Source organism: Macrobrachium nipponense, chromosome 4, assembly GCF_015104395.2.
Source record: "Macrobrachium nipponense isolate FS-2020 chromosome 4, ASM1510439v2, whole genome shotgun sequence".
Classification (NCBI taxonomy): domain Eukaryota; kingdom Metazoa; phylum Arthropoda; class Malacostraca; order Decapoda; family Palaemonidae; genus Macrobrachium; species Macrobrachium nipponense.
Window position 1 is genome coordinate 39,412,594 of NC_061100.1, and position 24,624 is coordinate 39,437,217.

General features: G+C 36.0%; 1 protein-coding gene across 1 annotated transcript in view; it reads left to right on the forward strand.

Moving 5' to 3' along the window:
* LOC135210878 (KRAB-A domain-containing protein 2-like) overlaps positions 1-5,648 on the forward strand; it is a 96,549-nt gene extending 90,901 nt beyond the window's left edge. Inside the window, exon 2 of the mRNA XM_064243801.1 lies at positions 4,264-5,648. Coding sequence (XP_064099871.1) covers positions 4,264-5,632 — 1,369 coding nt within the window. The 3' untranslated portion in view covers positions 5,633-5,648. The remainder of the gene's footprint in view (positions 1-4,263) is intronic.
* Positions 5,649-24,624: the final 18,976 nt, after the last annotated feature.

The following is a 24,624-nucleotide window of genomic DNA, read 5'->3' on the forward strand; positions in this document are numbered from 1 at the left end:
AAGTCTTTGTTTAGCTTGTACTGTCCTTTAACGATATGTAAGAAAAAGGGATCTGTTTTAAATACCCCTGAATGATTATTAAAAATTGTTGCAATCACTTATGGCAATGCATGCAGCACTTTCACGTAGACATCTCTTTACATAATTATTCCGTTTCAGCTGTACTCTGGAACAATTCCACAAAATGGCGTCATTACATGATTGATTATGGACATTTATGGCATTTCTACCATTTCTCCTGATGCTATATTTGTGCTGACTTTTTCGAACCTCAAGTTCCTTTTTCGACTGTCCAATATAGTACTTCTTACATGAATAGGGATCTGATAAATAATACCTTCATCATATTTAGGACTATTTCTTATAAGATTGTGTTCCGGAAAGAAAATACCAAACCCAAACCCAGCACTTTCAATGGATGTACAATGCTTTCAAAGGTAGGTTGGTATGATAAGACCAAATTACGTTGGGTTTCTCTAGTTGGTTTAGCATTAGAATAAAAAGATTTATGTGGAATCTAAGACATTATTGAACGTCTACATCATTTTATCCGTTTTTTATATGGCAATGGTAATGATATATTCAAATTCATCATCTAAAAATTCTGGACCCACTAAATTAAGTGCGCTTAAAAATTTTTAGATGATGAATTTGAATATATCCGTACCATTGCCATAAAAAAGGGATACAATGATGAAGACGTTCAAGAATGTCTTAGAGTATCACATAAATCTTTTTATTCTAATGCTAAACTAACTAGAGAAACCCAACGTAATTTGGTCTTACCACACCAACTTTACTTTTGAAAACATTGTACATCCTTTGAAAGTGTTGGGTTTGGGTTTAGTATTTTCTTTCCCCAACACAATAGGCAACAATCTTATAAGAAATGTGTACAGTGGAACCTCGGTTTTCAAACGTAATCCGTTTCAGAACATCTCACTAAGTCTGAAACGTGAAATCCAAAACAATAATTCCCAGAAGGAATAATGTAAATCCAATTAATGTGTTCGAGACACCCAAAAATATTTTCAAAAATACAATTTATAGAGAATAAACACAGTTTTACATACAGAAAACAATGGGAAATAAATATAGATGACTAATGAAATGAATGAATAAACAGTTGACATAACTTACCTTTATGGAAGACTTATTAGTGTATGGAAGATGGAGAGGAGGAGAGAGGGAGGACGAGAGGTTATTGTTTGACTGGAGAATCCCCTCCAGAAGGACTTCAGGTATCAAGGACCTATCCGGGGTTACTGGCACTATCTTGGGTTACTTCCCTTCTATTTTTACTGGCACTAGGGCAAGCTTGAGAGTCACTGGACCCCTGTCACATAACAAAAACTGTCCAGACATTTGTTGCTGGCATCTCTTTAAAATTTGCCTAAAGTGAAACACTGCAGTGTCATTAAAGATGTTGGAGATACGGTTTACAACATATTTGTCGGGATGATAATCCTCCACAAAATTGAATACATCACTCTACTTTGCAAACATGTCCTAAATAACTGAAGTACACATTATGTATGCCTGTTCTCTTTCTGAATTTTTCAAACCAGCCTCTGCTGGCCTTAAATTCACTAACAGCAGCACTTGTAGGTTTTTTCTTACTGAGATCGGCATGTAACACCCCCAACACTTTGCTACAAGTTTTTTTTCATAAATTCTGTAGCGTTTCTCGCCATTTTTACAGAAGGGCTGGCACTTGGAACTGTCTTTGGGAGACGGTGGCTTATGTATTTAGCAGTAGCACTCGAATACAAAAGCACAAAAATCAATAAACACAAACGCAGAATGGGTCACAAGAGAACACGGAATTTTTTTGTGTTCTTGGTATGGGGCGTAGTCACGAGGTGGGCCTTGGATGGATCGTTTCCGAGTGTATGAAATCTGAGAAAACATACAAAACCTCAGACAAAATTCTGTCGGAAAAAGTCTATGAACACCGAATCGTACGAAAACTGAGGTTCCACTTTATATGATATATATATATATATATATATATATATATATATACATATATATATATATATATATATATATATATATATATATAATATATATATATATATATATATATATATATATATATAATGCAGGCAGTCCCCAGTTATTGGCAGTGGTTCCGTTCCGACGGTTTCATGATAAGTGAAAATCGCAGATAATTGAAAATCGGATCCACAGGAATAAGATTGATCTTGAAGTCTTATTCCTATGAATCCAAAAAAGATCAGTGGCTTTTTTAATTTCAAAGATAAACTGCAGGACTTCAATAGGCCAAATGTTGTATACAAATATGAATATGCCCAAGATGTCTTGGAAGTTATGTTGGTTCCTTGCGAAGGTTACTGCAAGTCTGCCATTACAACTACTTGGGGTTAAACTATAGAACAGGATCTAGGATTTCAAACCCAGAATTTTCTAATATCAGAACACACTATCAAAATTTAAAATTCTCATTAAAAAGAGCCATTTTCGATTATTGGCACTAGTATATGTAATTGCTTGGTAAGTGTATGTAAAATCTAATTATATTTTTAAAATGTCATTATTATGGCGAATATCCAGCAATGGCATTCTAACATCATTGTCATTTTTAATATTAGAATAAAATCATTGAATGCACTCCCCATGAGTGAAAATAATTAAGTTAAAAAGGCAAGTGCATAAACATTTCTGCAGATTCTCTGTGTAGTGCTCATCTGTGGGCACATGGCATAGCTCAAGTGGTCTCTGAGGAAACTGGTATCCAATTCAATGACTCACGCAACAGTGTTTTGAAGACTCCATATAGTATTAGACAGACTAAGGAAAAGTTTATTTCAAGCAGATATCAGATATAGTTGTGCAACTAAAGTAATGAAAAAAAGATACTGGCTAAAGGGTAGACATGATTTGGAAAGACAGTGTTTTAATTTTGGATGAGCCTCGGAACAGAGCAATCAACTGGAAAGCACCCACCTCTAAAGTAGGGATGACTTTCACATATCGCCTCATGTGTATTGTCATATCTAATTTTCATGATAACTGGCATTATGACTTATGGATGCATGACAACAGCAAAGTACGTTATTATATATATTGGCTACTTACTGTTTATGTCTATTTTTATACCATCAGTACAGCATCTGAAACCTGATGTATGCTACATAACCATGTACACTAACTAGTAATACAACACCCTTTGCCGCTAGATAATTTTCAAGATTTGTCAGCAAAAGATACTATCAATTCTGGGGCAGTTCATATAATATAATAATGATTGTCTAAGAAATATAGAAAACCTTGAATCATGATGAATACCATGAGTTTTAAAGTATTCAAGTTAGGAAACACTAAATAGTCAAAACTAAAAAGCTCTCTCTCTCTCAGAGGGTTTATGCTAAGGAAATATAGGTAGTCCCTGGTTTACGATGGGGGTTCCGTTCCTGGGATGCATCATAAGCCGGAACATAATCGAAAATTGTCAAAAATCCTAAGAAAACATTACTTTTGGTGTACTAAAAACTATGCAAACTGCATTTTATTGCATTTTTCATAAAAAAACCTTCAAATATTTATTATTTTGCTATTTTGGAGACATTTCTTGTTAGACCAATGCCATAGGCGCCATAACACTGGAACGTGTGTTGTAAACCTGGAAATAATGTCTGACGAATATAATTGAAAAGTGCCGTAACCTTGGAACATCGAAAGTCGAAACTGTCGTAAATCGGATACTGCCTGTATTAAGAATGTAGACATAATAGGTTACCCTACTTTTGTTGTAGACACAAGTGTTTAGATTCCCTGTGCTGTAGTTTATTTTTCTTTGATAAAAATTTGTAGTAATCTTTTTGTTTTTTTATATTTTTATTGTATCATTAAAAGTTGACAGTCATTAGTATTAACTTGCACATTTCAGTAACTGGTTTCATACCTTCCCCCTACCCCCACCCAATATCAAAGTTATGCTGCTAAGAAGTTGCAGCAAGGTAGCACAGTTCATGACATTTTGCCATGTAATATACAGGTAACCAATGCCACAATTGGTTGGAAATAATAAATATTAATATTAAATATAGTATTTACTGATACAGAGTATAGTAAATAACGCATTTTAACATTATCATTAACCTTATGTATTATCTTATAACTTAGTTGAAGAGGTAAATAAGAGATAATTAAACTGTAGATTATGTACGCATATGAAAAGGCAATAACCTTATGATAAACTCTTAGGGGTTGTCACTGACTATTTTGTTTTATTGGCAGGACTTTGTTGGGCAACTCCAAAGATTCTCGTAAGGAAAGGAACATGGGCAGGCAAGTTAAAGGTGGCAGTGTTAGCAAGAAACATCCGTGCAAATATACCAGCCAGAGCCAGAACATTATAATGAATGTTTATGAGTATTTTTGTGAAAAATCGCCACACATCACAGTCACAGAACAAGAAAAGATGACAGTAGCAGCTACTAAAGTGTCTTTGCGCACAGTACAGAGGATTAAGGCTATAATGTATAGATCTCCTGGTGGTAAAATAAGCTCACCTGAACCACCAATAAGACACTCATCTGTGATGGACAATCTTGATGAGTTTGACAGAGAATGTGTGAGAAGGGAGATATTATCATTTTATGAAAGGAATGAATTCCCTACTGTCAACAAATTACTGAAGAGGGTCAGGGACCCTCCTCTGAGTTATGCTGGCTCCCGTAGCTCTCTTTACAAATTGGTAAAGAACATAGGATTCAACTTTAGGAAAGTACAGAGTGGCAGAGCAATCCTAATGGAAAAAGAGGATATTGTTGCAGCTAGAAACAAATATCTCAGAGAACTTAAAACGAACAGAGAAAGTTCTCAACCCCTACAGGAAGTATATCTTGATGAGACTTGGGTAACAGATGATGAAACAGTTGGATCTAAATTCAGAGCAGGGAAAGGAGGCAGATTTATTTTAGTTCACGCAGGAGGTCATCAGGGTTTCATTCCTGGAGCTTTCATGGTGTTGAGATCCAAAGATGAAGCTAAAGGTAACAATCATGAGGCATGGGATTATGGGCAGTTCAAATCATGGTTTGAACTTCAGCTACTCCCTAACCTTCAGGAGAGATCACTTATTGTCATGGATAATGCTCCTCATCATTCAAAGGTTTTAAACAAAATGCCAACAAATAGCAGCACAAAATGCCAAATTATTCAGTGGCTGGAAGCTAACAATATACCACATGATTCATCGTTCACAAAAGGAGAGCTGTTATACAAGTGCAGACAACATAAAGAAAAACAGTACTATGAAATAGATCAAATAGCAGCAGATCATGGGCACATGATAAACAGATTACCACCTTATAGTTGTATGTTAAATCCAATTGAACTGATATGGGCTCAAGTGGAGCATGAAATAAAAAATAGAAACTCAAATGCTGAACAGTCATTAGAAAGTTTTGAGCAAATCGCAAGGGAAGCTATCCAAGAAGTAACTTCAGAACTGTGGCAAAAGTGTATTCAACATTCAATGAAAATTGAGGAAAATTATAGAAACAAAGACAGAGCCCAAAATCTGTTGTTTGAAAAATTTGTGATCGATGTACATTCGGATGAAAGTAGTGAAGAGAGCAGTGATGAATTAATGGAAACATGAAGAGAGGCACACACACATATACCATACATACATATATATATATATATATATATATATATATATATATATATATATATATATACACACACACACACACACACACTAACAGGGCCTCATTAAAACTGGATTGTGTACAGATACTTGACAATAAAGACAGTTTGTCCTAGAAAGCTTGTACTTTCTTGAATAAATATCTTCACTAGATATCACCCAGTTTCAATGAGGTTCTTTTAATAATTATATTAATGCATAGAACAATTGTGTAAGTGATAAAGTTTATATATATATATATTATATATATAGATATATATATATAATATTATATATGCAGTAATACCTTAAACTTATTTGAGGTTAGCTTCCAGAACCCTTCGTGTAAGTTTGGTACAGTCAGTAAAAATGCTAATAAATGCCTATTTCTAGAGTTTAAACAGTAAATATGACTCTAATCATGCTCCCGAAGTATTAAACTAACTTTTAAATGAAATGAGAGTGACTGTAACTTAATTTAAAAGTTAGCATAATACATTACCCTTAAAAAAAGAAATAAATGGTTGATGTAAAAATAGATTACAGTTGCATATTGGGTACAGTATTTGCCACACTAGTGCATTTACTGTATGAACATACATATACTAATGTTACTCCTAATTCTTTGCGTCACTAGGTAAACTTCATATGTTATAGTCGTAATGAAGATACGCAATTCAATAAAATGTAGTATATAAAGGGTTAAGGTAAAATTCAATCAGTTCAAAAATATATGCTGTACAGGTAAAGACGTACAGAAAAATGATAAGTTGTAAAAATATGTGAGTACTTTCTAACTACGAATGAGATGGAAAGAGAGAGAAATACATATGCACATTAAAAATATTGGATTGTAATACAAATTTTCTCCACTGATTTTACATGTATAAGCAGGAAAACTTATAAAATACTTCTAAAATTAGTCAAACACTTTCTACAGTGGTATCACATCTGTGAAAAGTGCAGTAACTTGTGAATGGGTATCACATCTTGTAAATGTACACTAATTGCACAGGCTTTAATTACCTTTGTTTCTAATTTATGCATGTACAAAAATAAAAATAATACATTTTTCATACAGATTTTACATATACGTAAAAGCCTGAAAACTTATAAATTACTCAAAAAATTAAACAAATACTTTTGCAGGATTTCTCGAGGATTTCGCAAATGTCTCATGTCTATGAAAAAATTGTGTATGCCAATTAGTTAGGTTCCAGTTTGCGCAACTTGAATCGTGTAAGATCGAGGTATTACTGTATATATATATATATATATATATATATATATATATATATATATATATATATGTATATATGTATATATATAGTATATATAATATATTATATATATATATATATATATATATATATATATATATGTATGTATTATAAATAATTATTGTGTATGTATGTATATTAAAAAGAGAAAGTCCACAAATGAAAGTGAAACAATAAGAGTCCTACAAGGCCTTTCAAAAATAGCACCCCATTGTTTCACTTTCCTTTGTGGATTTTGTCTTTATTTATATATTCATCATGTTTCATATTTTTGTGATTCAGTTTTACACACACACACAGATTTATATATATATATATATATATATATATATATATATATATATATATAATACATACATACATACATACACAGGCAGTCCCCGGTTACAGGCGGACTCAGTTGTTGGCAATCTGGTTTTATGGCGGTTGTCTAGCGCTATAAAATTGGTGATTTATGGTGCCATAACAGGCCAAGTTCTGGTTATCGGTGCCATAAGGAGCCTTATGGCATGCCATAAGGTGCCAATAATGAGTTATGGCACCATAACATTCTTAAGTACCATTATGGCACCATAAATCACCGAATTTCGGTTAATGGCGGTTTTCACTTATCAGCAACCCTCCGAGAACAGAACCCCTGCTGATATCTGGCAACTATATACATATACATATACATACACATATTTACATATATATATATATATATATATTATATATATATATATGTTATATATATGTATTTATATGCATGGAGTCTACGGCGTGGACCTCCATTCACATTGCATCATGGTTGGACCACTGGATGGGTGCGTTCACCAGCTTTGCGAAAGATCAGGACCTGCAGGACAAGAACGAGTTGGCCACCTTCAAGGAGTTGGTTTTGTCAAGGGGCAAGTCCCTAGGCTTCCTAACCACCCAGCTTCTGACCCAATGGACAAACTGGGTCCTGAGACGTAGAGACGCAGTTCTTGCTCGTCTCCCGAGGGGTTTCCCAGACAGGGAGGCGAAGGCTCTCCGGAACACTCCAGTGTCGGGCGAATCTCTTTTTCCGGATCGTCTGGTAGAGGAGGCCATTGAACTTTGGAGGAACGCCAACCAGGACTACGTCATCTACAGGGCGTCGTCCTCAGGCAGACAACCAGCGCTAAGACGTAGCTTGGATACGCTGAAGTTGAGACAAGGACCCAGACTGGGGTGGTTGGGATCCACCGCGGGTATGTCGGAACCTTCTGCAGGAGGCTGGGGCCATCAGAGAACTCAGCCCTCCTCCAAGACTTCTAAAGCCCCTTCTCCACTTTTAGAGCCAGATCTGCGCCCCACTAGACAGGTGCAGTCACCAGCTTTGTGAAAGATCACGACCTGCAGTATGAGAACAAGTTGGCGGCCTTCAAGGAGTTGGTTTTGTCAGGGGGCAAGTCCCTAGGCATCTTAACCACCCAGCATCTGACCCAATGGACGAACTGGGTCCTGAGACGTAGAGATGCAGTTCTCACTTGCCTCCCGAGGGGCTTCCCAGACAGGGAGGCGAAGGCTCTCCAGAATGCTCCAGTGTTGGGCGAATCTCTTTTTCCTGATAAGTGAAAACCACCATTAACCGAAACTCTGTGATTTATGGTGCCATAATGGCACTTAGGAATGTAAAGATATATATAGATATATACGAGGGTTGTCCATAAAATAATATTCCCAAAGATTTTTCACAATGAAAAACATGTTTACTGGCATTGAATATATTTTTGGAAAGCTTAGACTTCTTCCTATTTTTCGACATAATCGCCATTGAGATCAATGCATTTTTGCATGTGGTGTACCATCTTCTTTATGCCTGAATCGTAGAACTCTCCCGCCGCGCCGCAAAGGTAGCTTCAAACCTCTTCTTTCACCTCCTCTCCAGCTCTGAAATGTGTCCCACCCAGGTGTTTCTTCAATTCAGGGAAGAGATGTCATACCCTAAATGGTCTGTCAAAATTTTGTCAATGCAGGCCTTCCTGTCATCAGGGATCATCTCGCAGAGCTCCCGAACCGTCACCCTTCGATCTTTCAGCATTGTTTCTTCCACTTTTGCAATCGTTTCGTCCGAAACTGATGGCTGTCCAGAACGGTGTTTGTCATGGACGTCTGTACATCTGTCTTTGGATTCTCTGCATTATTTGCGCACGTGTTGTACACTCATATACTTTTCTCCGTGGACTTCAGACAGTTGGGAATGGATGTCCACCAGCGCAGTGTTTTTTGCACACAAAAAACGAATCACAAAGCGTAATTCGCACCTGGCGGGAGAAGCGAGTGGGAACGCCATCCCTAAAGTCTGGCAAGCCAAGATTGAACATTGCAGACAGCTCGCCAGGGGGGGTCACTGGGGGAGGGGGAACCAAGCTACATGTCAGTGTTGCCGAATCCCGTGAAACAGCATTCCTCGCGACTCCAGCTCCTTGGCAACCTTATTTTACGGATCACCCAAATGTGTGTGTTATATATATATATATATATATATATATATATATATATATATATATATATATATATATATGTGTGTGTAATATATGTATGTGTGCATGTTAGCTATAGATGGCAAAACTACTGGACCAAATTGAACCAAGTTGGTTTATATAGTGTGTAGATTTTATAGCGGATGGTTTATAGCTGGGGTTGTTTTGATACGGATATTTGGCCATGCTAACTTATTATTATTCGTAGAGAAAAATGATAGCATTATTCTGATATAACTTTTCATGGGGATTCCAAATATGCTCTTCTTTTTATTCTACAATGAAAAATAATGATGATATTTGGGGATGGTTTTTACCCAGGTATTGTTTTGATCTTAATATCCGGCTGGATATCCGACCATGCTAACTTCTTTATTATTATATTATATATGTATACAGTCAAACTTTGGTTTTCGTGCGCCTCTCTTTTCAATTGTTTTGGTTTTCGTAGACTTTGTTTTCTACAAAATTTTGTCTTGGTAATCGTACGTTTCCTCAGTTATCATACACTTGGAAACACTCCATCCAATGCCCAGCGTATGACTGGGTCCCGTATTGAGTGCCCAAACAAGCATTCCATTTTCTTTCGTGACCCATTCTTCTTTTGTGTTTGTTGTTTTTGTGCTTGTTTGGCTATTTTTATTTGAGTGCAACTGCTAAATAAGCTATTATGGGGCCAAAGAAAGTTCCTTATGTAAACAAGGTGAGAAACACTATAGAATTTAAGGAAGAACTTGTAGCAAAGTGTTAGAGGAAGTTGCATGTCGACCTCAGTGATAAAATGCCTAAAAGCACTGCTTTTAGTGAATTTCAAACCACCAGAGGCTGGTTTGAAAAATTCAGAAAATGAATGGGCATACATAATATGCATACTTCAGTAATTAAGGACATGTTTGCAAAGTGGAATAATGTAAAAAATTTTGTGGAGAATTATCATCCCAACAAAGTTGTAATCCATGTCTCCAACATGTTTAATGACAATGCCATGTTTAATTTTTGACAAATTTTAAAGAAATGCCAGGAACAAATGTCTCTGGACAGTCTTGTTGTGCGACAGAGGTCTGGTAACACTCAAGCTGGTCCTAGTGCCAGTAAAAAATGGAGGGGAAGTAACCTCAGATAGTGCCAGTAAAAAATGAAGAGAAATAACCCCAGATAGGTTCTTGATACCTGAAATCCTTCTGGAATGAGATTGCCCTTCCAAACAGTAACCTCTCCTCCTCCTTCTCCCCTCCTTTTCATCTTCCATACACTAACAAGTGTTTTCCATAAAGGTAAGAGTGATGTTAAATGTTCATTTATTCATTTCATTAGTCATTTATATTTATTTCTCATTGTTTTGTATATGTAAAACAATATTTATTCCCTATAAAATGTATTTTTTGTTAATATTTTTGGGGTCTGGAACACATTAATTGTATTTACATTATTCCTTATGGGAATTATTGTTTCATTGTCGTACGTTTTGGATTTTGTAGGAGGTTCTGGAACAGATTATGTATGAAACCGAGGTTCCACTATATATATATATATATATATATATATATATATATATATATATATATATATATATATATATATATATATAATGTGTACTTTGAACAAGTACTTTTGTAGTTTATTCTACCTTTTTCAAGTTCAAAGTGAATCCAGGAGAGGTTGACAAGACTTTATATACAAAGGAGGGGCAGGGATACAGTTTGTTAATCTTAGCAGAGTGGTCTTTAGGCCCAAAGCACAAAGAAAGAGGATTAAGAGCTAATTGAGGGTCTAGATATATATTCTTTGTTGGCGTGACTTCAATAAAAATGGACTCCAACAGATTCCTTTTCCTTTGCTCATTGACCGTGTGTTTTTGAGGCCTTATCCCAGTTAATGGCATGGCCTGTCTTACGGCAATGATCCACAATGCCATTGTTTGTTCAGCGTCTTGAAATGACGTATTTGTGCCGAGCGCATCGCACTTTAATTTCTTTTGATGTTTGACCCATATAAATCTTATCACATTCTTTGCAAGAAATACTGTATACTATATTGTTAAAAGTCCTTTAACTGAAGGACTTTTCTTCAGATTACTTCAAATGCCTAATAAAATAGCGAATATCCCAAAAAGGTTCATTGAACTTCAATACCTAATAAAATAGTGAATATCCCAAAAAGGTTTATAGATGCAATTCAAGAAACAAAAGAAGATAAAAGTTTGCATATTACTGAAGCGGACAAATATATTTGTTTTGCAGTAATGGATAAAATTAGGTATGTGGAAAAAATGGAAAACATTATCTGATTCTAGTACTTACAAAAAACAACTGAAAGACCCATTAGTTGATGTCATAAAAAGTTTTAATCCTAAAATAAAAACTATACTAAAGGAATTCAGTTCAGTAGAAGAGTAAGTGACGACGATTGGCTCATCTTTACCTTACATGCACAGAATAATCAAGACCCATAAAAGAGGTTTTCTGACTTAGCCCATTATCAGTTCAACCAGTTCTATTAGCTTTAAACTTTCTAAATATCTAGTTAAATCACTATCACTTATCCTGGGTACTATTTCGAATTCTCATCTACAAAACTCTGTTGATCTCTGTGCTTGACTTTCCCATATTGAATTCAGTACTTAAAAAACTAACTAGTGTTGATGTAATATCTTTCTTTACTAAAGTTCATATTGATGACATCTTGAATATTTATCATAACATTTATACTTGTACAACCTAAAATTACCTAATAATGTCATTATTAATTGGGTATCCCTTTGTGTGAAAAATTGTAAATTCACTTTCAATAATTTTTATGAATAAATATTTGGCATGGCTGTGAGGAACCCTCTTTTGCCACTCTTGTCTAATATTTACATGGAATTCTTTGAATCTAGACTTATTCCAAGAAATTTATTCTTTAAAGTTTTTTGGGTTAGAAAAGTAGACGATTGTTTTTGTATTGTAAAAGAAAACGTAAGTATTCCTGATTTCTTGCATATATATAATTATTAATCTTGTACCGTACATCAAATTCACAATAGAACATGAAGAAAATAATTGTATACCATTTTTTGATGTCTCAGTTATTGGAAATAACACAAATTTTAGTTTTTAAAGTAGTATATAGGAAACCTAAGAATAACTTGTCATATACTAATTTTTATTATCTTCGTCTTCTTTCCCACCATTATCCCTACATTAAAGGGTCTGTTGCCTGTTGTGCCTTCTCCACTGCCTTCTATCAAAGGCATCATCTTCCACCAAACCTCTCGGTGTCAATAACCTCGTGGTTGCAAAGCCAGTAAGAACTAACAAATCAATCAATCAATCCACCAACTCTCTTTTCTCCTTATCTTCTTTCACTTTATATCACCATCTAATTCTCTGTCTCCTTCTCAATCTTCTTCTAACAGGTTCCTTCGAAGCCCTCTTCACCCCTCGTTATCTGTCCTCAACGCGTGCCCTACCTCCTCAATTATGACTTTCATATTAACTCTGTAATCTTTACTAAACCTGCCCTTCGTCTTGTTTAATAATTTTCTAATCTTTGTTTCATAGAGCCCATGTCTGTGATGTAGATCTTGACTTTTATCATGAATGCCATTTTCTTATCACTTACTACTCCAGCTACCTCTCTCCACTTCCCCCATGCAGCTTTTATCCTACTGTCAACTTAAGCCTTAGGATCTATTTTAAGCCTCTTGGCTTAAAATAGATCCTAAGTATTTAAGCCTTTCCACCTGTTTTATAATCAAACATTTATTTTAAGCCTCTTGGCTTAAAATAGATCCTAAGTATTTAAGCCTTTCCACCTGTTTTATGATCAAACTTCTTTCTTTCATTACTATTCTGCATCTATCTTCCCTACTGCTCACCAAACCTTTCTTTTATTCACATTCACCTTTAAGCTACCTCTCTCTAAAGACTCCTGCCACTCTCCAACATTTCTCTGTAGGTCTTCCTAATTTTTGGCAGTAATCACCAGATCATCAGCATACAGCCACTCCCACAGCTCTTCATTTCTGATCTCTTCACTTAACACATTTATGACCAGCACAAACAAAAATGGTCTTAATGCTGACCCCTGGTGTAATACAACACTAACTTAAAAGTTTTCTGTTTCCCCAACTGCTGTTATTAATTTTGTGCTCTTTCTTTGATATATCATCTCAACCAGCCTAACCAACTTTCCTGGGACTTTCCTTATCTTCAAACACCAAAACATCACTTCTTGTGGGATTCTATCGTATGCTTTCTCCAGGTTTATAAATGCACAGTAGAGCTCCTGGTTTCCCTCTAGCCTCTTTTCCTGTAGCTGTCTTACTATGAAGATAGCATCCACCAAACCCCCTCCTTCCTCTTGTGAATTTATACTGCTGTTTCCCAATCTATACAATCTCTCTTAATCTCACATCCAGTATCCGCTCTAAAACTTTTAATCCATGCTCTATTAGTTTAATTCCCCTGTAGTTACCACAATCCATGACATTTCCCTTCTGCTTGTATATATATATATGTATATATATACACACACACACACACACACACACACACACATATATATATATATATATATATATATATATATATATATATATATATATATATATACACCATTAGACTCTGCTCCCAGTCCCTTGGCATTCCTTCCTCTTCCCATGTAGCTTTTAATAAATCCTGCATCCATTTCTCCCCCTCTGTACCTAGTAATTTATTCATTTCAATTTGGAACTGATGGATCTGGTGCTTTACCATTCTTCATTTTACTTAATACTCTCTTCGTTTCTGTATCCTGTATCTCCGTCACAGGTCACCTCTACCCTCTGTGCTTCCCCCATCTCCTCTCTCTCATTTTCAGTATTTAAAAGTTGTTCAAAATACTCCTTCCATCTCTTCTTAATGTCTTCAACCCTGTACAGTGTATTTCCATCCATATCCTTGATGACACCCAATTTACTCAAATCCTGTCTCTGCCTTTTCCTCAAGTTTGAAATATTGTAGATATCCCTTTCTCCTTCTCTTGTTCCCAGCCTTTCATTCAACTGCTCTGCTGCCCTTCCAATAGCCATACCTACCCTCCTTCTCACATCTCTCCTCTTCTCTACCGTTGCTTTGCACCCTGTGCATGCCTTATTTCCAGTCCTTAAATGCTTTTTATTTTCTTTTAATTGATTCTTGCACCTCTCCATTCCACCACCACTTTTCTCCTCTCAACATTCCATATCCGCTGGTTCTTCCCACCAGTTCCTCTCCTTCCCCTACACATATTTCTCTCATGTCTGCCCAGATATTTTCCACTCTGTTACTCTGTTCAGATTCTACATTCCCCCTTTCCAGCCATCTCTCTCAAAGTCGTCCTAAATTGCTCCCCATTTTCTCATTTAAGGTCCCATATCTTAATTCTAGAACTCCTCTCTCTTTTTTGGTTTCTTACCTCTCATTTTAAAATCCATCAACACCAACCTATCTTGTTTAACACACACTTCTCCCAAGATCACATTGCTTTTGTCAGCTCCTCTACCCAGGATGTAATCTATTTGGCTTTGCTCCACTTTCATAAATTATCAAGTACTTATCCAACTTCTGGATCCGTGTGTCCATACATGCCAATTCAAAATGCTGAGCCATCTCTAATGACAGGCTCAAGCTTTTGTCTAAATAATTTTTTCTCTTGCTCTTGGCACCCTATTTTTACTCTAACCTTGTTAAACAAATTAAGATGTCAACATTTTCTAGTATTTATCTCAGAGCTCTTAGAATTAGCAGTCCTGAAATTTTAGAAGACGAGTTTAAAATTATTGATAAAATAGGAGATTCATTATTGTTACCCTCCATATTACAATCCAGCCCATATTAACAAAGAATTTAGGAATATTCTCTGCTTACCATTTCATTCCTGCTGTACCCATTTTTAAAAACTATTGATATTGATATTAACGTAGTATTTAAATATAATATTTCAAGAAATAAACTAATTAAAAATAGCTCGTCCAATTCAAACAATATAGTATGTATACAGTATTGCTTGCAAAGAATGTTATAAGATTTATATTGGTCAAACATCAGAAGGAATAAAAGTGCGATGTTCTCAGCACATGCCATTTCAAGAGGCTTAATAAATAATGTCATTGTGGATCACTGGCTCAAGATGGGACATGCCATTAACTGGAATAAGGCCTCGATAATCCACACTGTCAATGACAAAAGGAAAAAGAATTTGTTGGAGTCCACTTTTATGAAAGCCACGTCAACAAGGAATATAAATCTCCACCCTTGGATTACCTCTTGATCCTTTTTCCTTGTCCCTTTTGCTTAAAGAACACTGCTAAGATTAACAAACTGTATCCCCACCCATTCATTGTATATAAAGTCTTGTCAACCTTTCATGGATTCACTGTGAAGTTGAAATTGTAGAATAAACTATGAAAGTACTTGTTCAAAGTCCTGGGTTCACTCACCATCTTCCCTGGATTTAAGGATATTTTCAAGCATGTGTTCCTTCGTGCTACATTTATATACAGGTAATGGCACCTCTGTAAGGTATGTTATGGCACCATAGCTTATGGCAAATAAAACTGTAACTCGGTGTGTTACAGCGTCATAACTTGCCGATTTTATGGCACTAGACAAGTGCCATAAAACCGGACTGCCATTAACCAAGTCCGCCGATATATATATATATATATATATATATATATAATAATATAATATTAATATATATATAAAAATATATAAATATATAAATAATATATATATATAACCTATATTTTATATTATTTTATTATTTTATGTATATATATATATATATAAATTGTTTATATATATATATATATATATCATATATATATATATATATTTATATATATAATTATATTTATATATATATATATATATTATATATTATATATATATAATAATATATATATATTATATGTGTGTGTGTGTAAATTGGAACCTTGTAACTTGCAATTGATATTTTCCCTTGTGGAGTGATGTAAATAATTCAATGATTTTTTGTTTGTTAAAGCTAAAATGATAGAATTTGATATATTATCTAGGTACTGGACATTTTTTCAAAACAGATCGAGCAGTAGAAAGTGTGCCCTTATTGCCTAGTCTTGTGGAATTGCTATAAACCTTCAGAATTTGTTATTATAACACTAAAATGATTTCATTGACTGTGTACCTGATATGTTTAGAATGTTTGTTCCCATTACTGTAGTTTAAATTAGAGGTTTAGTCATTTCAAAAACGGGAGGAAAGTTGTATGTTATTCATATAATTGAGGTATTAAATTCTATCATAGGTAATCTAATGCTACACCAATCATTTTTGTAGATGACATAATCATTGTTTCATTTATGATTTTTTTATACTACAGGATGATGATAAAACTCTGAGGAGCATAATTGTATTATTATTATACAGTATTGTTACACAAATTGTCTTAGCATTAATATGTCCAAAGGGTTGCAAAACTCCTGGCTATATGGTAGATTCACATCAACCGTGCATTTGATGTTTAGGCCAGTCCCTTAGAACACTCCTGATTGGCTGTTGATAAGCCAGTCAGAGGGCTGGAAACTCTCAGTCTCTCTCGAGAGTTCACATAGGCAGGATGTATGTTCCACCTCTCCTGAGGGATACTCGTGCATTTGATGTCTCTCAGGAGAGGTGGAACATACATCTAGCCTATGTGAACTCTCGAGAGAGACTGAGAGTTTCCAGCCTGTGATTGCCTTATCAACAGCCAATCATGAGCATCATAAGGAACTGACCTAGACATCAAATGCACGGTTGATGTGAATCTACTATAGTAGCATATACTGACTTAAACTTGTGTAAAATCTAAAGAATTATACTTTATTTCATTTTGTAATAAAATGTATGCAGAACAAAACAATCGAAAAATATGACATTAACTAGCAAAATGTTTCATTCTTAGAAGCCAAACCAACGCGAACTATGTATTTATGATCAAGTAACCATCATTAAAAATGTGATGATATCCAAAGGTATTGTAAGTAATGTATGTGTACTACATGTATATAATGAATGATGTGTGGGTACAAGTGCAGCGATAAAAAGAATACACAGTAGATAGATGATGTACTCGTAATATTGAACGTTAGTGCACCTGAAAGTGTAATGCCACACCACTCAATGTTTGCTACATTCCTGTTAGGTGCTTATTCTGTTTATTGATTAAAGGGCATAGCAGAGTACATATGGTGGTCTGTACAATTATATCAATGTATATATACTGTACACAGTGTACAATTAAGTAGAACAGTAATTGAAACTCAACAATAATTCAATACCACATACAGTGTTTAGCTAATTTGGTTAGATTATTATTAATAATATAAAGGATTAGTTTATCCAGACCTCTGAACCTAATAAATTTGATTAGATGAGCAGAGGTATTTCTTACTTTCATCCAGAGAGCAGAGCTTTTCTCTGAACACTCATATGTTCCGAGTCATTTTATTTGGCAATTTTGCCACTTAATTTGCACTGGGAAATGTCTGGTTAAGGGTTTAGGGAATGTATTGGAAGTGTGGATGATTAGACAGAAGTTGCATTGGAACCGATCAATTATTGCAGTAATAGTAAAACAATTATTGATGTAATGCAAAATAGCCATGCAGTTACAATTGTAGGAAAGCCAAAACCAAGTACGTATCATATTGGAGGTAACATTATGAATAGAGTGACAAGCAGATTGATTATCTTTTAGGTTTTTTACTCACAACTTAAAACACTGTTTTTAAACATTTGTGGTTACATCAACACCATTCACATTGAGCCGGAGAGCTTTTTATCAAAGTTACAGTGCTACTAACTTCTGTTTTTGACAGAAATTAACATTGTATTACCATGATGACTGAATGGCTAATAAGGTATGGTTGATGTTCCGAAGTTATGGCGCTGTAACTTGGATTATGATGCCATGAGTGCCGTAGGTGTGATCTTCCGAGTTGCAGCGTATTTTGACATGGCATGCCACTGGAATGGAACCCCACCATAACCCGGCGAGCTTGTAATGTGAAAACCTGCTAGGGAATTTTGTTATTAGGAAGATTTTTTTTATCCTAAGTTAGAGAGGCTTTTACACAAATGGGTTCCTAGTCAATCCTCTGGTTTCCAATCAGCTCTCATCCCATGGTTAATTAGCAGATTCACTTAATTCATCACGGAACTGGAAGTTTAAGTTATCAACTTCACTGTGTTTTTTGCTAAGTACAGTCTGCCATATTTATTTTATCATTGTCTTCCTAAGTAGTCATATCGTCCTCTGCTCTTTTTTGTTGGTCTGTGTGGAACTAGACGATCCTTTAGTTTAGCAAGAGGGTTTAACCTGTCTCTGTGAGCAACTTCATCTCAAAGGTTCTGTGTAATGGGGTATATAAAGCACAGTGAACGCTTAATGTTCTCCTGTGGGTGGCCCTAAAATTAAAGGAAACATTAAGTACTGAAATAGGCTTGCTAGAAGTATATAGCATGCGATTTAATTTATATGCACATTGTATTTAGAAATAACTATAGCCATTTTCTTTTCCTCTTTTATTTTTGTTAGATAATGGAGTTTTATCATATAACACTAAGGACTGAATTTTTCTTGAGAAAAATTACTAGTATGTATAATGTAAAACCATGAAGTTAATAATGTAATTGATGTGCTCTGTTACATGAACAGTTTTTCTTGTAAAAAAATTTGATGTGTACGTAATTTCCATGCCATTATAATTTCTGCATGCTGTTTGCAGTTGAAACTGAATGCTTTTCTTCCTGCAAGTTCAAAATCACATCTGGTAAAAGGGCAGTATCCCAGTTATGCTTTGAAGTGAATGACTCACATTGTTTAAGAATGCCAACGATGTTGGTTACATTAATGCAGTTTTCTTAAACTTTCTTGTGCAGCGGACCCCTTTTATTAGAATTACTCACATAGCAGATCTCTTATTATGTTAAGTTCCCTCTTGGGTTTAGAAGTGTTTTCAGGGTATAATATATAGTACTAAAATTACCACTGAATTAGTTATTAAATGGCTTGTTTTCAACATAAATGTTTACATTTTTCTTAAAATAACTTTCACACAACATTATTAATTTTGCAATTTTACACACAAATTTTAGTGAACTGAACAGCAACGCTTCCTCCTCACATTATCCTGAGGACCCCTTGGAACATTCCATGGACCCCGGGGGGTCCGCGGACCACACTCTAAGAAACACTGCATTAATGCATCTAATTTTTACCAAGTGTAGATATCATTTCCTCATTTTCTCAGCAAAAATTATATACGTACTGTATCACTAGGTCTACTACACTGTTTGAATCATAATTTCTTTGTAATGGGATTTTCCAGAAAGAACTAGAGAAATGCCTCCTGTGGAGGTGAGGTTTTCTATGCCTGATGTAGCGTGTATTGTTCACTATGTTGCGCAACCACGCCCCCATATCTCAAAGATGATCATGAAGAGTTGATGCACTAAATGCATTCGATATTGCAAAATCACGTAAGGTGAAACATATCATCATAAGGATGTCAAACATGGGACTATCTATTGCTGAACTTGGATAGCAATATGTAGAAGTTGGACAGTGGTGACATGTTCTTACCACTGACAATGCCCTATTTACTTGTTTTACTTATTATTAACTTGTCCTTTTTGGTTTTCCCAAGGGATAGTTTAATTTGTATAGATAAAAAGCTGATATAGTATGTTTGACAGCAGTATCTCATAGCAGAAAATGTCTGATATGTATGAATTAGGATACTACTGCATTTGGGAAAATATATTTTTTCTCAATGTTGTTTGGTTAACTGATGGGCTGATCTGTAGAACACAGAGTAGTGGGGACTTCAGCCGGATCAACGAACAGAGAATATTGTGCATTATTAGCTAGTGTGCACGAGAAAATTCTAGACTTTTTGCAAACAAAAAAGGATTTAGTCAAGCTACTGAGCTGATCTAACATGACTGATGGGAGTCAAATCAGAGTGGTCTGGGAGAGGTACCAAACTACTGAAAATGTCGGACATTCATGAATTATGAAATAGTTGGATATGTTAACTATTTACTATCAGTTTCATTTGTTTAGCAAATGGGCTTAGCTAGTTAAGTAGAGGGCTGAGCCATTCTTTGCTGGGGTACACCCCAAAAAATGTGCTTTCATTGTTTATGACACAGTCAAGTGCTGGACATTAGGCTGGAAAATTAGCTGATCTTTTAGACACGATTTCTGCCTGGCTGAGCCTGTTCTTCCACTGGAAATATCTGGTTGCCATGTTCTTAGTGTCCAGAGGTGGGGTATCAGTAACATTCAGTGTGATTCTGAGAAGTTAGCTTGCAGAAATGAGCTAGCTCATTCCATAAGTAGTCCTTTTATCCACACCCACCACTTGGTGTCAGCTGGATATACATTTCTTTGTGTTGGGACTCCTGCAAATCATAGTAATCCTCATTGCAATTGGATAGATTCCCTGATGGGCTGAAATCACAGATGTAAGTGACACATACCGGTATGTGCAGATGTATCACAGGGAGAAAATGAAACACGGTGTATCTTTACCAGTATTGTACGTAGATGAAACCAGTCAGGATTTATATTGTGTTTCATGTTTTCCTTGTGGTTTATCGCAAACTTGTTAAGTACAAGTTTACTTTCTGGTTGATTTCATTATATGTCAGTATTATAAAATGATAATAACAATAAAACAACATTGCTTCATTTTATCAATGCAAGTCAAATGTTGATGCAGTAGATACAGTATAGTATTTTAGGTTAAACTTGACAAAAGTAACCCCATAGTTTATGTCTTCAATTTTTATTTGCTTCCAGAAAAACTGAGAGGAGAGAAACTCCAGAAGATGCTGCTGTTCGCCGTGCAAAAAGAGCTGCTTATATGAGACAGTACAGAGCAAGCCAAACTTATGACCGATCAGCACAGAGACGAGCCCAGAATGCACTAAACATGAGAATCAGACGATCTCAGGAAACTTTCGAAGAAACATTAAGGAGACGACAGCAGCAGAGAGAGAGGTATGCAACAAAACTGAGAAATGCTGATACGGGTGAAAGAGAACAAATTGTAGAACAAATACGAAAAAGAGCCAGAATCAGATTGGAGAAGGAAACGGAAGAAGAAAGGGAACTTAGGAAAGAGAAGGCAAGATTGAGAGCTAGAATTAAACTGCAAAATGAAAATGAAGAAGAAAGAGAACTCAGAAAAGAGCAACTTAGATTGAGAGCTAGAATTAGATTGAAAAATGAAACTGAAGAAGAAAGAGAACTAAGGAGGGAGCGAGAAAGATTAAGAGCTAGGATTAAATTACAAAAGGAAACAGAAGAGGAAAAGGAACGTAGGAGAGAAAAGGCAAGATTAAAAGCTAGAATTAGAAGGCAAAAAGGAAGAAGAAAGAGAACTTAGGAGCAAGAGCAAGAAAGTTTTAAAGCCAGAAGTAAATTACAAAATGGAACTGAAGAAAGAAAAAAACTTTGGTCAAAGAAAGCAAAATCAGAAATTAGAATTAGAAGGCAAGAAAAGAAAAAAAGGGAACTTAGGGAAAACTAAAAAAATTAAGAAGTGGAATTAAATGATAAAATTAAACTGAAGAAGAAAGAACTTAGAAGAGAGGTGGGAAGATGAACAGGTAGAATTAGACAGCAAAGTGAAGACAGAATGAAACTGAAGAAAGAAAGCAAAGATGATTAAAATCAAGAAAAAAGTGAATTTGGGGCAGAGGAAACTAAATTAAGAGCTTTTAAGGTTATAAAAGATAAAACACAAGAGGCTAGAGAAAGAAGAGAAATTATTTGAAATTAGAGCTTCGTTTTTGTAAGAAAACAAAACAAAATATGGTAAAAAAAAAAAGGTTGTCAGAAGGATCAGAGAATCAGAAAGGCTACAGCAGAAACAGTAAAGAAATAATGCCAGAAATGTGATGAGTACAGCTTGAAAATAAGTGTTACACAAAAGCATTTAATAAACAGGTTTTGATGTAGGAAAAACCTAGCTTGGTAGTCATTGTTGAGTCCTCGAGGGGTACCCTTTCTATGGTCTATCCAGAGCACCGTGGTGACCAGACTAATGTCAAAGAATTCTCGTAACTGGTCTTATGGCTGGGTATTGTGTTGTAATGATAAACATACGACCAAAAGCCGACCAAGATGCCATTTCTTTCCGTTGGTCAGTGTAGGATGATGCCATACCCAAAACCCATGTCTTATCATCAGGGAAGTGGGAGGATTTTGAGGACTGAATAGTGACTACCAAAAATATAGGTTTTTCCTACGTCAAAACCTGTTTTTTAATAGCGTAGTCGCTTTTCTCGTCCTCAAGGGGCTTTAAAAAGAAATTGACAGGTATTGAAAAACCCTTGGATTCTAATCATAACAACCCAATAACATTTTTGGTCCAGGGTCAAGACTAGTTTCAAGGCCTCATTCTTTATTCCAAATACCTTTAGGTTTGGTAGCAAATAACAAGAAACTAAGAGCAAACTTACATTTTTTAGGGTGAAGTTCTGTGGTGACTTACCTAAGCATGCTGGGTATGGCTGCAGTATTGTCAAACCCTCCCCAGCGATAATTAGCATACTCGCCTGTTGGGAAAACCTGTGGTTTGCCGCTGTAGTGCCTATGGGTCAAGAATATCTATGCCACTTACCGATACACAGTGTACAGGCAATCCCTGGTTAACAGTGGACTCTGTTAATGGCAATCCGGTTTTATAAATCAGCTATTTATGGCACCATAGCAGGCCAAGTTTCAGTTATTGGTGCCATAAGTTGCCAATAATAGAGTTATGGTATGGAGGAGTAATGATAGTAGTTTATATTTGACGTCTCCAAAAGGTTGTGTGTGAGAGAGAGATTGGTGGAAGAATGAATGGGAGTGGTTAAATGGCGGTCGGGAAGCATGTCTGTTGTGGCGCTCTGTAGTATGTCAGTGGAAGTCTGTTAGCAGAGTCGTAAGCTAAGTAGTGAGGCGTCGAGTGAATTCACAGAGTTGGTTTGGCAACATTTATCCATTGGTTGTTAGTTGATTTTGTGGTATTTGATAGATTTTGGTGTTGTAAGGTTGTTGTGCGTGTGTCTGTCTGGTTTTGGTGAAGTTGAAGAGGTTGGGGGTGCATTTTCGGTGTCTGTGAGTGGTGGTTGGGGCAGTGTTGGTTTTGGCGGGTTGTTGTGCTTGGGTAAGTCGTGTGGTTGTCGTGTTCTTTCGGGCTGTTGGTGTTCTTCGTCTGCAGTAGTTTGTCGGGTTGTTGAGTTGTTGTGGGTTTGTGGGTCTCAGTTGGTTGGTGTGTGGTTGGTTGTCGGCGGTGGATGTGTCACGGCTAGCCTATAGCCTATCCAGCGGACAGCACAGCCTAGCCTATCTGGAGCCAAAGGCGAGTACCTGTTTGTGTTTTTTGTTCTGTATGTAGGTATGGGTCAATTGTCCTGCTGTATTTTGTGGTGTAAAAAGATGAAATTGTGATTGAGGGTGGGTTTGGTAGCCAGACAGATTAAGTTTATGTGGGGGAGATTTGCTGCTTGCTCTTAAGCTTGTGATCCCACCACATTATTTTTTGGCGCCCAAACAGGGACTGCTGGTGTGGCAGCTGCAGGACAATTGGCCTAGGCTAGTGTGTGTGAGTGGTGAGAAAATTTGGGATGGAAGGATTGAGTGAGGTGGAGGGGGTAAAGGAGGAGTTGCGTTTGGCGAGGGAAGCTAAGCAAAGGTTGGAAGTGGAGAATGAGAGGTTAAGGGTGAGGAGCTGAAGAGCGAGTTAGAAGAAATGAGAGGAATGCTAAGGAGTGCAAAAGTGGAAATGAAAGAAGAATTGAAAGGAGCGGAAGAGAGAATGGTTGAGAAAATGGACGAAAAATTCTGATTGATGATGAATGCAGTGCAGATGATGAAGGGGTTCATGGGAAAGGGAGCTGTAGGAGGTAGGCCTACTAGGTCTTGTGATAGGCCAGAAGTGGTAAAGACAGTGGAAGAGCGAGTGGATGAAACTACGAGTGACGAAGGTGACTTGGTTGTGATAGGTAAGGGAAAGAAGGGGAAGAAACAGGATAAGGATAAACCTGAGGACAAGAATAAGAAGGGGGCTGAGAAAAAGAAGAAGACTAAGGGAAAGAAGGCTAGTAAGGATGACAGACAGGATGAGACTAGGACTGAATACATTGGGGAAAGAGCTGAGAGTGATTTA